Raw genomic sequence first — 14,242 nt, forward strand, 5'->3', positions numbered from 1 at the left:
TGCACAGAAATATTAATGGCCTTGTGTTACTGTATTATGAAGGCATTTAAAAAAAAATAGGAAGTTCTCCTGAAAATTTAGGATTTGTTATTTTAAAGAAATAGGTTTTTAACACCACCATATTGCCCAGCTTGTTTTCCAAAAGTCACACAATTTTGTAAGAAACAGAAATACTGTTTAATAATAATCCATCAGTAACTGTGCACAAGAAACCATAGTATGCAGATAGTCTTATTCTGATGTATTTTAGTAAAAAAAAAGTATTTTATACTGCTTCATTGGAGAAGTTACTTATTTTTAGGAATTTTGTTAAGCAGAAAAAAACGTGTAAAAAATTAAAATCAAAATTAAACCTATAATTTTTGTGAGAGATGGGGAGATTTTATGCAGTACACATGTGATTTTTGGTAGTGCTAATGTCTGTATTTGTTTCAAAATCCTATCTGTATGTAGTTAAATTAATGTAAAAGACACAGTAACGAGCAGTGGAGTTTAACTAGGTGAAGTGTCAGCATGTATATTTGGATCATGACAATGCTGAGGTCACCAAATAGTTAAGCAAAAGTAACCAGCTCTCCCTGGAGAAAGGGAGAGACAAAGTAAAAAGACTAATGAAGTTGGAAGTTGGAACTACAGCTTTGGGCTTTTTTGTGGTTTTATTGTTTTCTTTTTTAAAATCACTTCTGCAAATCCTGCCTGCTCTGCTGATTCCTGCTTCCCGACACAGCCTGTCTGACTGTGCCCAAGGTCTGGAGACAGAAACAGAGAGAAAAGAGGTGGAAACTGGAACGTGCAGTGTAGCCATGCAGACAGGCACCACTGTCTGCCCTGCCCAGGATTAGAAGCAGTGAAAAGGAATTTCCTCTTTTCCCAGATTAAGAACCCAGCAGCCGTGGTGTAAGGGATGTGACAGTTCCATGAAAGATGCCTCACTTAACATGGTACCAGGTCAAACTGTGTAAAGGTGCACTTCCTTTAGCCCACGAGAATTGGTGTTTATGTGGCAGAAAAGGAACAGTCCAGTTCAGTGTGTCTTTTAGTCTCAAGCCCATTTTGTCCTTGTTTTTTTTCCCAAGGTTTCAGCCGAGCAGCACTACCGTTTGGTTTGGTGAGGAGGGAGCTCTCGTGCGAAGGCTACTCCATCGACCTGCGGTGCCCAGGCAGCGATGTCATCATGATAGAAAGTGCCAACTACGGACGGACAGACGACAAGATCTGTGATGCTGACCCTTTCCAGATGGAGAACACAGAATGCTTCCTTCCAGACGCCTACAAAATTATGACACAAAGGTAAAAATATACAAATCGTGGTGAGGACTAATGAGGAAAAATGTCTGCATTAATACAGAGAGAGGTGTATGCTGTAAGAAATGTTGAGTTGTGCTTGCCACTTTGCTATTCAGGTAGTATTTTTCCTATCTAATAATATTTAAAGGAAATAGAGTCTACCAGTTGCAATTAAAGGTCTTGGGGTTTTTTTAATTCTGAAAACAAACATTAAAAAGCAGAAAGCCAACTTCAAGGAGAATGAAACAATTCAGTTACTTGGAGATTCCCTATCTCCTTGTCTTTCAGGGGGTCAGATAGCCCTGAGAATTTTTCCAAATGGCTGCTGTATTTTTCAGTAAATGCAGTAAATCCCTGCCATAGTTCCTAATAGTAGTTCCCTCCAATGGAAAATGTCAGAATGATTGCATGCCAGGAGGATTATATGTCATTTTACATGTGTGTACGAACCTACATGTGCATATAAGTACAAGACAGCACTTGACATTCAGAGCAGACAGAAGAACCAACCAAGAATCGTAAAGTCATTTAGGTTGAAAAATACTTTTAAGTTCATTGAAAGCAACCATTAGCCTTGTGCTGCCAATTCCACCTCTAAATCATGTCCCTAACTGCCAATAAAAGTATTTTTATTGCAAAAGGTGCATGAGAGCTCAGATTCACAGAAAGTCCTGTTCTAAAGGCTGTGTGTGGACCTACTACTGACAGTTGTGGAAATGTCAGCACAAATAAGTCACTGGCATTGCTACTGCCTTAAACTAAAAGCCTGAATGAGTTCAGGATTGGTTGGAAGTTTTCCTCCCAGTGCCTTTTTCCTAGGGTGAGGAATCTGAACCAAAAGGGGATGGGCATAACCTGGAAGCTTTCTGGTGCCTGTACACAGATGTGTCAAATGAAATACGCAAGTTGTCCTGCCTTCTGTGCTCCATTTCCTCTGTTCTATTTGAACATGGTAACACTTAGCCTTCCATTTTGATTTACTGATTCACTTAAGTTGTCATGAGTAGGACTCTTACAATTTTTTATCATTTTTATACGAATATGCAGATGTTTTTTACTTCTGTAGTCAAATATTTGGGCTGGATCTCAGACTTCAATTTCAGATGCTGGAGGTAAATTGAGGATATCAGGTCTTTTATTTCTTGTTCTTGTGTTGAACCTGTGGCTTGTTTTGTGATCAGTAAGGGAAAGGCTCCATCGCTACACTGTTAAAAAGGTAATATAACTTCTTTAAATCATGTTTGAATTATCTTCTTGTGGTTCTACTTGGTAGTTGTTAATTAGATCAAGCCAGATTTCCATCGAGACTGCAGCAGCAGTGTCATCATCCTCTAATCTGTCAACTCCCTTTGAAACCACCTTCAATTGCTTTTGTAAATGTAGTGCCGCTCTGTAGACTTCCTTGTTGTGTAAAATGCATGTTGTGTTTTGATCAAAGTCTTCCTTATGTTCACTGCAAATATACAGATTAGGGTAGTCAGAGACAAATATAGAGGCACAATCTTGCTGAAGTGACATCAGACTGTTACTGAAAAGCTGAAATTTCAATCTTTCCCTTTCAGTTAATCAGCTGTAAAAATACAATAGCAAAGCGTATTTTTGAACTTCCCCCATCTTCTACTCTTATGCTTTGTTCAACATTAAAATAAAATTGTGATCACATGTAGGACATTGGTTCAGATTATCTATGCTCAAAGTGTTTTTAGGTTTTTTTTCTCCTTTTTTTTTTTTTTTTTTTTTTTTTTTTTTTTTTTTTTTTTGTCTGAACAAATGGCAAAGATCATTTGACACTTTGCTTTCTATTTTTGTCTGACATTTATAGCAATTTGGAAGTTTGCTTTCATAGTTTTAATTCTTAGGTCCTGTCATTAAGTAGAAAAGATGTCTCTTGTCTTGCTTAATTTTTTCCAAAATTACTCAATTTTGGAATGTGCTATATTGCAAGCATAGAAGAATGTTGCAAACTTCTTATGAAATATTAAAAGTTCTTATATCTCATTTATTTATAACTGCATCGGTGATTGAAATTTTCTGTTGTCTCAGGCAAATTGTTGTTTGGTACTCAGCACATGTCCTTGATCTGATATATAAAAGTAACACATCAGCTGTATTTTGATGGCAGCAATTGCATAGAAAAATCTAACCTGAAGGACTATCAGGTTCATTGGTTTTCCTTTTTATTTAATTGGTTGGAGCTTTTGATGACAGTGAAATCTTCTCTACCTTTAGAAATAAACAGCAATAGTTTCTGTATTTCTCCTTAAAATCCTGCAGTGTTTCCTTTTAAGGACCTGTTTTTATCACTTCAGTCAACTGTGTTACCACTGCATTTGGGCACTCAATTCGGTTTAGAGATACAGCTAAATGTAGTTCTGCAGCAATTATTAAGTGCTCATTATTCATTTGCAGCATTAATCCACAGCTTTTGCACAGCAACTGCATTTTCTGCAATTACAAGGTGAAAACACTAGCTTAATGAGATCAATACTGTGAAATCTGAAGATTGAAAAATAAGATGAGGTTTCCAGTTTAACACAAAGCCGTGTAATCATGTGCTCTGCTCCCCTTCCAGAGAATTTGAGATAGTAGCACACGGACCTTGCCAGTGTCCACTGATGCATCAGCTCCTCTTTCTCAGAATGAGCTGCTACTTAATCTTTTCTACCTCACCCTATTCTTTCTTTTCAGCAGTTCTCAAAAGATTTTTAACTTAATGCGTTCCTAGGAAGCCTGACTAGAACACTAATGACTTCATTGCTTTGCTTTTACCTCTGTAAAGTAGTTATTAAATTTTTAGTCCCTGATTGAAATTGCATCCCAATTATTCCAGAATAAAGTCTTTCAGATGTATTTAGATTCTATGTAAACTTCAGACTGGCACGGTTGAAATTAAAGCTTTGAAGAAAGAGAGTAGACCTTTAGAAAATCCTTCTCCTCTTTCACACTTCTCTGATAATTAACCCCAGCGTTTGCATACCATCAAGTTTGAGAGATTCTACCACATGCTGCAGTTCAGTGCAGAAATAAGCTAATTTCTGGAATATTTGGTGAGCAAGTAGCATAAGTGAGTGGCAGAGGACCCACGTTTCACTCACGTTTTAGTTCTTAAAATAGTCCAACTCCTCTGTGCTCTGCTGTCCTTTAGCAGGGACAATCTCCTCTGTTTCCTTTTCATTTAAAAAGAAATTAAATGAACAGGGAAGCAGAAGATGCAAAGCAGCCTGAGGAAATTGCTCTAGTTGCTTGCTCATAAAGTGCATTTTTGTGGCTGTAGCAGAAACTGTCATGAAACTTTGAAGTTGATAAGGCTAATACTGCTTTTTATAGGCACAGCAGAGATTTGAAAATTAACAGCATAAAATTTACTTATGACCTCATATTATCCATTTCTGTGGCAAGCGGATTGCAGGTGGATCTTGAGAGTTCTGTTCAAACCGCCTGGGTGTTTCATTTTCTGTCTCCAGTGTCTCCCATGGTCAGACTATACGTAAAAGAATAACAGATATTTAATAGATATTTCTAAATATGTACTTAAAATATATTTCAAATCAAAAGTCTCTTATGTATGTAATTTTGTAGTGGAATAATAAGATGCTAAGATGGATTCTTGCATGCTGGGACTATTCCTTTTGAATTACAATTAGGGGTTGTTTAGTAGGAATCATTTTTCCTAGTCCTAAATTTTTTGTTTAGGAGAAGTTCTGGGTTATTTGTTGTCATGACTGGATAATGATCTTTGTGATTCCAGGACAGTGCAATTAGATTTTTTTTAATTGACTATGTATTTAAATTACTATGTATTTAAATATATACTTGGATGGTGTGGCAGATAATAATTTGGAATTATATCATTTTAAATCTTGATAAACCCCATATTTAAAAAATGGTGGGTCTGTTCCAATCTGTACACCTTATTTTTTAAGCAACTGTAGTTATTACTATTGTTTGGGTTAGTAGAAAATTAGTATTTTGTATTTAAAGAAAATGAAAGCCTATTCACTCAGAATCTGTGGAATCATTCACATAGATGAAAAATTCAAACATGTACTTTTGACAGCCAAATTAATATTAAGTTCAGAAGGAAAACACTTTTCCCCTTGTAATACAGGCTAAAATACCTTGAATTTTTAAATAGGAACTGTATGTTCTCTGATCTGATACCAAGAGTATTGTAAACACTGAAAAGAAGAAAATTCAAAATGTTTAGACTTCTTTTGCAGACCATGTAAACATCTGCATTAAAAAAAAGTAGTCTCACCTTGGGATATTCAGTTTATTTTGGATCTAATTTTTGATCTGCAACAAAAAGGCAGTTACATCAGTTTTGCACTGAAATAGCCTTTAAATTCTGTTTTCATCTACGATTTGTACTATAACTGTGGCTTTTGTGTACTTTACATCTTTACTAAGCATATTTAATCAGTATAATTTTGCTTTCTAAATGTGCACAAACAAGGCAGACCTCATTTTCCATAGGCAAGCTTAAACATAAAAATATGTCAGGTATAATAGATGAACTTAGGCAGCTGTCATTTTTTTTAGATATTCTTCCCTTTTAAAACATTGCTGCAGAAAAGGAAAAGGATTGAAAGAGGAATAAATCCTCTTCAGCAGTGTTTGTTTTTCCTGTTGCATCTATCCTTTCCTATCTATAGCACAAGCAACACATGTACCCTCAATTACCATGTCCTTCATGACACCAGTGAGGAGTTCACGCCTGGGTTTTTGTTGCCATGGACTTTTCCCCATGGCAATGCTCGTAACCTGTTATGTCCATCATCCCTCTGCGAGACAGCTGCACTCCAGCAGAGGGTTTTCACAGCGTGAGCGACGCGCCCCTGCCCTGCTGAGTGACCAAAGGCAAAGCTGAAGGAAGCGGCACATCCATTCCTTCTCCCAGGATTTACTTTTTCTTAATGCGTCCCATGGGAGATCGGAAGACTGGAGGTGGTCATTCTTTTCCATCTATTCACACGTCCAAGAAATAGGTTATTTTGAAAACTCCTATATATAAAGGAGTGAGACATTTTTGAAAGAAAACAAAATGAATTCTATTTCAAAGAAGACTCATCTCTCAAGCCCTCTTTCCTGTTCCTGCTTGTCAGGTCTGCAGAGAAAGCACTGTCACACCATATTAGTGTCCTTTCAAATGAAAACAAGTTTGGTCAGTTCCTTAATGTGCGTGGATAAAGCAAATCTTCTACTGGACTCCAAGCTTGGGTGAAATCTGTAACTGATGAATCTCATTCATTGTAGCAAAAAGGTGTGATCAAAAGGAAACTTGGCACAGGGTGCTTTGCTGATAGAAAGCAGAGCCTGCTGTGGGTCACTGCAGACCTGAATTCCAGCCTGTGCAAGATTTCCAAAGAGAAGCATTTCAGAGCCTCTTTCAAAAACAGCTCCTTCAGTCAGGGCCCAGGGTTGATTCCGTGTTTAAACTGCAGCATACTTAGACTGGCATTTCTTGGTGGTATGACTTACAGCCTTTTTCATGGGCTGGATTTTGTCCTTTGCCATTTGGATCTGCCTGTAATTGAGGCAATGGCACACTGCACTTCGGGGGTCTGCAAGGCTTAGACAAAGACTCTGCTGACCCCTGCTGCTGTCCTTGCTTTCTCCCTTGTTTTTCCTTCTGCAGCCGAAAAAGTTTGTCTCTCTTTGCTAAAGATACTATCAGATGAAAAGTGTTTTCAAATAAGAGGTACAGCTTGCCTTTCTCTGCTTTCTGCATGTGTTTTTCCTTTTCCATGTCAGAGAGATCCCAGTGCTGATGACAGGGTACACAGGCTGTTGTGCATCGGGTACGTTCTTGGAATTGGCACACATCGGAAGTTCTGTCGTACTGATGCTGATCTCACAAATGAGGACCTTTTGCTTTGGCATGCCAGTGCTTTCTGTTCCAGCTTGCTTATAACTGCTTCACAAAACATTTACTATACAACATCATCAACATTAGATGTTTTTTTTTCTTAAGCACGCTTTTAAAACTAAGACGTCTGTTAATCTGAAGTAGATCTTAGTACAGCAGACAACCCTGTGACTATTTTGATGCAGCAGAAGCTTAAAATGCTCTTTATTGTGAAACTAAGCTTTTCACACAAGCTGTGGCCAGATTGATTTTTGTTTTGCTTTCTATGTGTTAGTCACAAGACTTAGTTATGACTCAAATATGAAGAAAAAAGCAGAAATACGTGTAGTCTGTTTTCATGAACAAGGCATAATCACAGAGCCTAGAAGGTTCCTGAAACACACCGCAGTCCTTGGAGTTATTACATCAGGAAACAGAAATACCCATGACTGAGAAGAACTTTTCTGGCATTGTGTATTTTCTCTATCATTAATTCTTAATATGAAAGTAGTAGGTCTAGTTTTACTCATTAAAAATAGGGGGATTTGTTAATGGGATTGTTCTATCATGGCATTACTTAGTAAATGAAATAGAAATCCTCATATTACAAGGTTCTTAGTAGCCAGGTGAGGGGAAATAGCTGTCAGTGGTACTTGATCATCATTTTGCGGTGTGTTCTATTTTAATTTCCTGCAGAAGAAATTTTACTACACACGTGCAAACACATAACACATGGGCGTGTGGCTGTAGTCGCGACATTGGACAGGCTACAAAGGAAACAACAAAAGGATCGTTCATACCAACTAATTACATTTAAAATTTAGATTTAGTTTGCTTCAAAAAATACGGGATTCATTATTTTATTAGGGTGTAGCTTGATATTCTATTTGGTGTTTTCATATCTTATAGTCAAGTAGTTTTCTTCCTTTATTATTGGCAAAACCACAATCAAATTCTTCTTAAGTCAGCGTGTCTCTTATCTGGCAGGATCATATATACACACTCATCAGTGTTTCCTTACTATTCATGGGGTGAAAATAAATGTAACTAACTATACATATATATATAGAAAATTTTAACTATTATATGCTGTTGCATGTGTATTTGAGCTTCATATAAAATACATGCTTCAGCCTGTGATTTTCTTGTGGTTTTTTTTCTGCTTGCTGAAATGGGCTTTACTAGGTGTGCACACTGTTTAGCCCAGTTAATCACATACTATATGTTTTGGGTATGTAATTGCCTCTCCTAGTAATTTGCTAATTTTTTAGAGAACTTGACTGAGACAACATTGCTTAACCTTCAGCACCTTTCAGTTGAATTTTGTGTTGTCTTGAATGAGTTTGCATGAATTTTACATGGTTTTCATATTTCTAGTCTAGCCAATATAAGTTCCTGGTTCAGTTGCAGTCAGAACTTTATTATTAAAAAGTTCTAATTTACTTATATATTGCTGCACCAAATTTAGTTCATATAGAATAATAATGTAATAGTTGAAGCCTATTAATTCCTCCCACCCCAATAAAACCTCTATAATACTTAGCCAAAACAGCTACATTATCTGATAAGTTGATTTAGGACTTTATACATGTGTTCATATAGCCATTTATCTCAACCCTTTCTGAGGAGACCTTTATTAAGCTGTGATGACTGCTGAATATGAAATGTAACCAAGATTATTTTTTTATTCAAATATAATTTAAATATTCATCAAAGAGGAGTTATGCTTGAAACTGACAGAGACTATTAACATCAAAAAATATAATTAACTGCACTGGGTATCATGAAGCAGAGTTAGCCAAATAGCCGAGAGGTCTAATTGCTCTAGAGTCTGAGAAGCAATAGTTTTATTTTATACTTTTGCTGTGGAATTAATAGTGATGTGGTTTCCTACGCGAGGCAATTAAAAGCTGCCTGTTAAGGTTCATTGCACTATAGGAAATCTGTTGAATATCATTTAGTAAACAGAACTGACATGGAAAAGGTACATGAAGATGGGCAGAGTAGGGTATAGATCATAAATTAGGACAGATTAATATGAATTAAATATATGTAAGTAAATTATGAGTACTTTCTAGTGTTAAAAGTCAGCAGTAGCCATGAAAGTGAAAAGTTTTCATTAGTAACACAAAGGAAATGGAATTTAAAGATTATTACAGTGCAGATGTTTAATTCAGAGGAAAGAAATAGAGGAGTAACATGGGTTTAAAAATTAAAAACTATCTACAGAGTAGTAGAGAAATTAGCAGATCTCATATTCTGTAAATGTCTTTCTGCCACAGAATAATCTCCTACTTGCAATAAAAAGAACCTTCTGACCTTTGTGGCTCAATTAAGCTTTTAGTTGTATTCAACAAGAAGAGTCTTCTTTATTGAATCCCATAGATTCTGCCTATGCCCAGAGTATACATTCTAAAAAGGGATGGCCATATTCGTGGTATTTTGACATTAATGAGGTTGCTGAAATGGAAGAGTTTAAGGATCAAAGATACAAGCAATGGTGCTATTTTACGGCATTTCTTTTTTTTTTCCTCTCTAATAATAAAATTGCTATTTAATTGCTTAATAAATGGGCCATGATTACCGAAAGACACAGATAATTTCCCTCTTTCCATTTTATCATCTCCATATTGCAGAACAATAATTAGCAAAAATACTACTATCACAAATGAAAGTAGTTTTCATTTTTTTTCCTTTCTTGTAATAACTGTGAATGAAGGGAGTTTGCATGTGTGTCCTTTAGTCTAGTATGATACTCAGCTTCTATGGTTTTTAGGAAGCAATCTAAACAACTAATGTCATGCTGGTAAAATAAAATCACACAAAGAATTCAACCAGAATTCCTGCTTTATATAAAGACTGGCTGCCTGATTCATACATTATTTAGCAGGCTTACCCTGTTTATATCAGTGACATAAGAGTGCGTGCTACTTTCTCAGAAGAGCGCTGTCTTTGCCGCTTCACAGCACAGTGCCTTGTACTCCCAGGCTTGCACATGGTGTTAGCAGATATTTAAAGCACTTCAGCTTAACATTTTATAGGTCATGATGAACTGAGCCTATAAAACAAGTTACTGCAATGAAGTTAATGCAGTCTTAAGAGTGTTACACAGAGCAAATACTCAATATTCAGGATATTTTTAGCCTACTGTAGACATATCAATGGGAAGGAAAGGTTCTTACCATGAGGAATTCTTTTCCATGTCCAACCTGATTTACAATACACTTACAGTACAGAAGCTTTACTACAAATTTACTACTGAAAGCCATTTTTTCCAGGTTTACCCGGTAGTACAGTAACTATAGGAACCTTGGAATTTCAAATTGTTCTACTACACATACACACATACACATGCAAAACAGAAAAATTAGAAAAGAAATGAGGCAGAAAAATAATTTAATTGGGCAAGCTGCTCTGACCAAAGTCATGCACTTTGAACATCTTGGAGGAAGAACTCTTACTCCTTCTCAGTGACACCAACCTGAACAATGTTTCATCTGCCAAGATGTGTATTTTGCTGTTGTAGGTGCAAAGGCATCTATATTCCTTTCTTAGTAGTAATCTGTGAGCTTAAACCTTACTGTTCATTGCTTCTCAGATACTTGCTTCTTGTGATATACGTCTATATAATGAAGGAGCAATTTGGAAATATATTTAATACGCACATTTTTGCAGCACTGTAAAATTGTTTTGCCATAACTCAAGAGTTTGTGCTCTGTCTATTAAATACTTTCTTTTAGGCTGAATTGTAAGTGTAGCAATAACGTGACAGTTCTGAACCCATAATCTTTCCCTGTTTACTGAATTTATTACAGACATTGAGTTCAACTCTACTGTTACACTCATGAAACTGTAGGTGTTTTCTCATCTAGGAGGTAGCAGCAGTGATATTACTTTCAGTATATTATTCTGGTGCCAGCATCACTGGTGGGTATGAAAAACATAATTTACTTTGTGTATTTAGCTTTCTTGGATAATTTTGCTGCCTTTTTGACAGAGCTACAGCAAAAGAACACCTCCTGGAGTCACATTTAAAACAGGAGCACTTTGGGTAATGTGCTGTAGACAGAACACATATGAGTTAGAGCTCACTTATCATGAATGCTATCAGCAGTGCCTTGTTGCTTTCTTATCAGCCACTTCCTGCTGTCAGCCCAGTGCTTATTTCAATAGTAAAGGATTTGCATCAAATGTAACACAGTATTATATATGGCTAACATGCGGTTTTTAATTGTGCAGGCTCACAAGACTCCTTCAGTGGCAGACAGTTTCATAAAAGGATTAGATCATTAATATTTTTGACACAATTAAAGATTATCGGTGCATTGACAAAGTGAAGCCAGTGAATTACAGTGGTGAACCTGCTTGCCTTGTGTAAAAACCAGCTGCAGAATAGACAGGATTTTTGCAGATGTGGGAACAAGCAAACTGAAGCAGTCCCCTAAATTTCATTGGGCTCAAAACTGGAAGTTCCAGGAAACAGAGAGTGCACAGTTCAAATCAGTAACTTAATCCCTTAACTTTGGATTGCATAGAAAAAGTGGGATTGTGCTTTCCAAGTCAGAGCAGCATACTTTTGCAGGGGAAGTCCTATACCTGGAAGCCCTTCTAGCTTTCCAGATGATAATTAGATCCAGACATCACTGTGGGTAATGAATAACAGGGCTTTTGTGACAGGCATTCCTCTCAGAAGAAAAGAAAGTACTTGTAGTGAGGACTCTCAGACACATTTTAATAGGAAGTGACACCACTGTTACAGAGTTGATTAAAGATCTACCAAGGGACAACACTTCTGGAAAAAATCAGCCGATGAAATGAGAAAAGTTGTAATTTTATTATTAGTTATCAGTTAAATACGTGTAACTTTAAGGCCATGAAATCTGTAGTAAAAATTATGAGAAAAAGCACTGTATCTTCTTGCTAGCAGATTGCACTTTTATAAATCTCTTAAAATAACCAAATTGTCTTTTGCCTCTTGCTCAGCATTTTGCTCTGAGTTCTGTTGAGCTGTATAAATGAGTCACTCTGCAGCCCGATGGAGTTGGTGGATGTGCAGCAGTGGGCACATGGCCTCTGTTGATGAAAATGACAACCCAAAAAGGGGATATTCCCCAAGGCAAGTTTACAAAAAACAAATTATTCTTTTTCACCCTGTAAAACTCATCTTACATGCAGGATCTCTAGCATTATTACAAACTCTAATCCTCTGAGTGGGTAATTAACGGACCAGAAAAGCCATTTGTGGAAAGAAAGAGCCATAAGGGTGAAAAATATTTCTCTGCTGAATGATCTTTAAGGAGTAAATAATTACAAGAGTGAGAGGTTTGGGATGACCAATCTAAATCTGAACATAATTAGGACGAACACAGTTTGAAAATCGAAGCAGTTGGCATGTGCAACAATTCTCATTTCAGAAGACTAATTAAATATTTAAAAGCCCAAAACCCCTCACTATTCACAGAAAAATAGCCTGCCACAAAAGGGTCTGTAACTTTGCAGATAATTAGGAAGGGTTATAGGGGAAAAATCACGGATTGGCTCCAAGGTTCTGCAAGGTCATGTCTTATTATGGTGTATCTTTTATATGGTCCGATAACAAGATCTTGCTAATTTAATCTAAGTAGGGCATCCCATAGCGATTTCCCATTTCCCTTGTTAAAAATATGATTATTTTTCCATATGCTGACTGCAATAGGTGAACATTTTTGTAAATAATTTCTCCTAATTGATACAGGCTATAATATTTTTAATTATTCGAAGTGAATGCATGTGTTAAAGTTGAGTTAGGGTTGCGCCCACTGCATGCCCCATGTAAAGTTGTCCTCAGCCTGCCTGTTGCACAGGGAAACCAAAGGACTCTATAGAATCTGGTTGGCCCAGTGGCCAGTTCTGTAAATGACTAAATCTTAATTTCCTGTTAGAGGCAAAATAGTTTTTTGTTGAATATGCATTTCTGTATGCAGAAAAGATGTTTTAAACTCAGGAGACCCATAGCAAATCAAGCTGAATTTGTATTGCACGGACCTGGAGGTCTGGTGGAAGTGTGAGTTTTGAAAGTGTATGAAGGCTTCTGTTTCAAAAATTGCTAACAAATCATACCTGTCATCTAAAATACCTTATTTTAGTAATTAAAGTGGGTGATTGTTAAAAATCTATTTCAGATCTGTGCAAATTAACGTGAAGAATAAGGCTATATGTTTTCAATGTTGTAATTTTCGAAGTTATTAATTTAGTAATGACTCAGAAGCTGTCTTAAGTTATATAACTTTTAGCCACGTTATGAATATGGTGCATGCCAAGCCATGGATAAAAAAGATCAACTATGCTGCAAAAAAAGAATTCTAAAGGGTTTTTACTTTACTGTTATCCTGTACTCTCTGTCTGGTAGTCTCTTCTCCTGCAAGTCTGTTGCAGTGTTATTCCTAAGGATCAGACAATGTGCTTCAGGATTTTCTCTTGGATTTTCTATAGCTCTGCTCTAGCACTGTGCCTCTGAAATAAATGCCCCTTCGTAAAGCTCTGGGTTTATTCAAAGCCCCACGTTTCTCCCCTGAAACCTGCTCAACACACGAGGCATGATGTTGCACTTGTGCTCATTTGGTGTGAATAATCTGTGCAAATTGCTCAGATACGACGATGCTGCACTACTAAAGTTTTCATTAGTAAGTAAGTATAGCTGCAGGCTATTTATTTTGTCTAAATGGTGAAACATTTAATTGGATCTTTTGAACTTATTACTTTTCAGCAGTGCAGATCTGCTTGGCTTAGTTGGTGTTCTAAGATGTGCACTGCCCGTAATCCCATGCTGCAGCTTCCTTGCAAATACGCATGCATGTAAATAATATGGCAATTATTATTATGATGAAAATTACTGTATTTCCATTTCTTATTCCTCAGGTGGGGTTGCATTAGAAACATTTTCTCTAAAGAACAGGTCTCATCTGCTTCATACTGTTAAGGGGTTTGGGTTTCCCCTATGCAGACCTCACCAGGAGATTTCTATTTACTTTGCACACCTCATTGCATCTTTGATACTTACTTTTACTGTCCTTGATTTACAGCCATCTCCTCACAAACTCTGATTGGTTTTGTAGGCCTTTGGTATAA

At 36.7% G+C, this 14,242-nt stretch overlaps 1 protein-coding gene across 6 annotated transcripts in view; it reads left to right on the forward strand.

Moving 5' to 3' along the window:
- ADGRL2 (adhesion G protein-coupled receptor L2) overlaps positions 1-14,242 on the forward strand; it is a 321,354-nt gene that overhangs the window by 248,777 nt on the left and 58,335 nt on the right. For all 6 annotated transcript variants that reach the window (XM_041421361.1, XM_041421359.1, XM_041421363.1 and 3 more), the window contains one exon: positions 1,077-1,290. In XM_041421361.1, the coding sequence (XP_041277295.1) occupies positions 1,077-1,290 (214 nt within the window). The remainder of the gene's footprint in view (positions 1-1,076; positions 1,291-14,242) is intronic.

Source organism: Onychostruthus taczanowskii, unplaced genomic scaffold, assembly GCF_017590055.1.
Source record: "Onychostruthus taczanowskii isolate IOZ18803 unplaced genomic scaffold, ASM1759005v1 scaffold7, whole genome shotgun sequence".
Lineage (NCBI taxonomy): Eukaryota > Metazoa > Chordata > Aves > Passeriformes > Passeridae > Onychostruthus > Onychostruthus taczanowskii.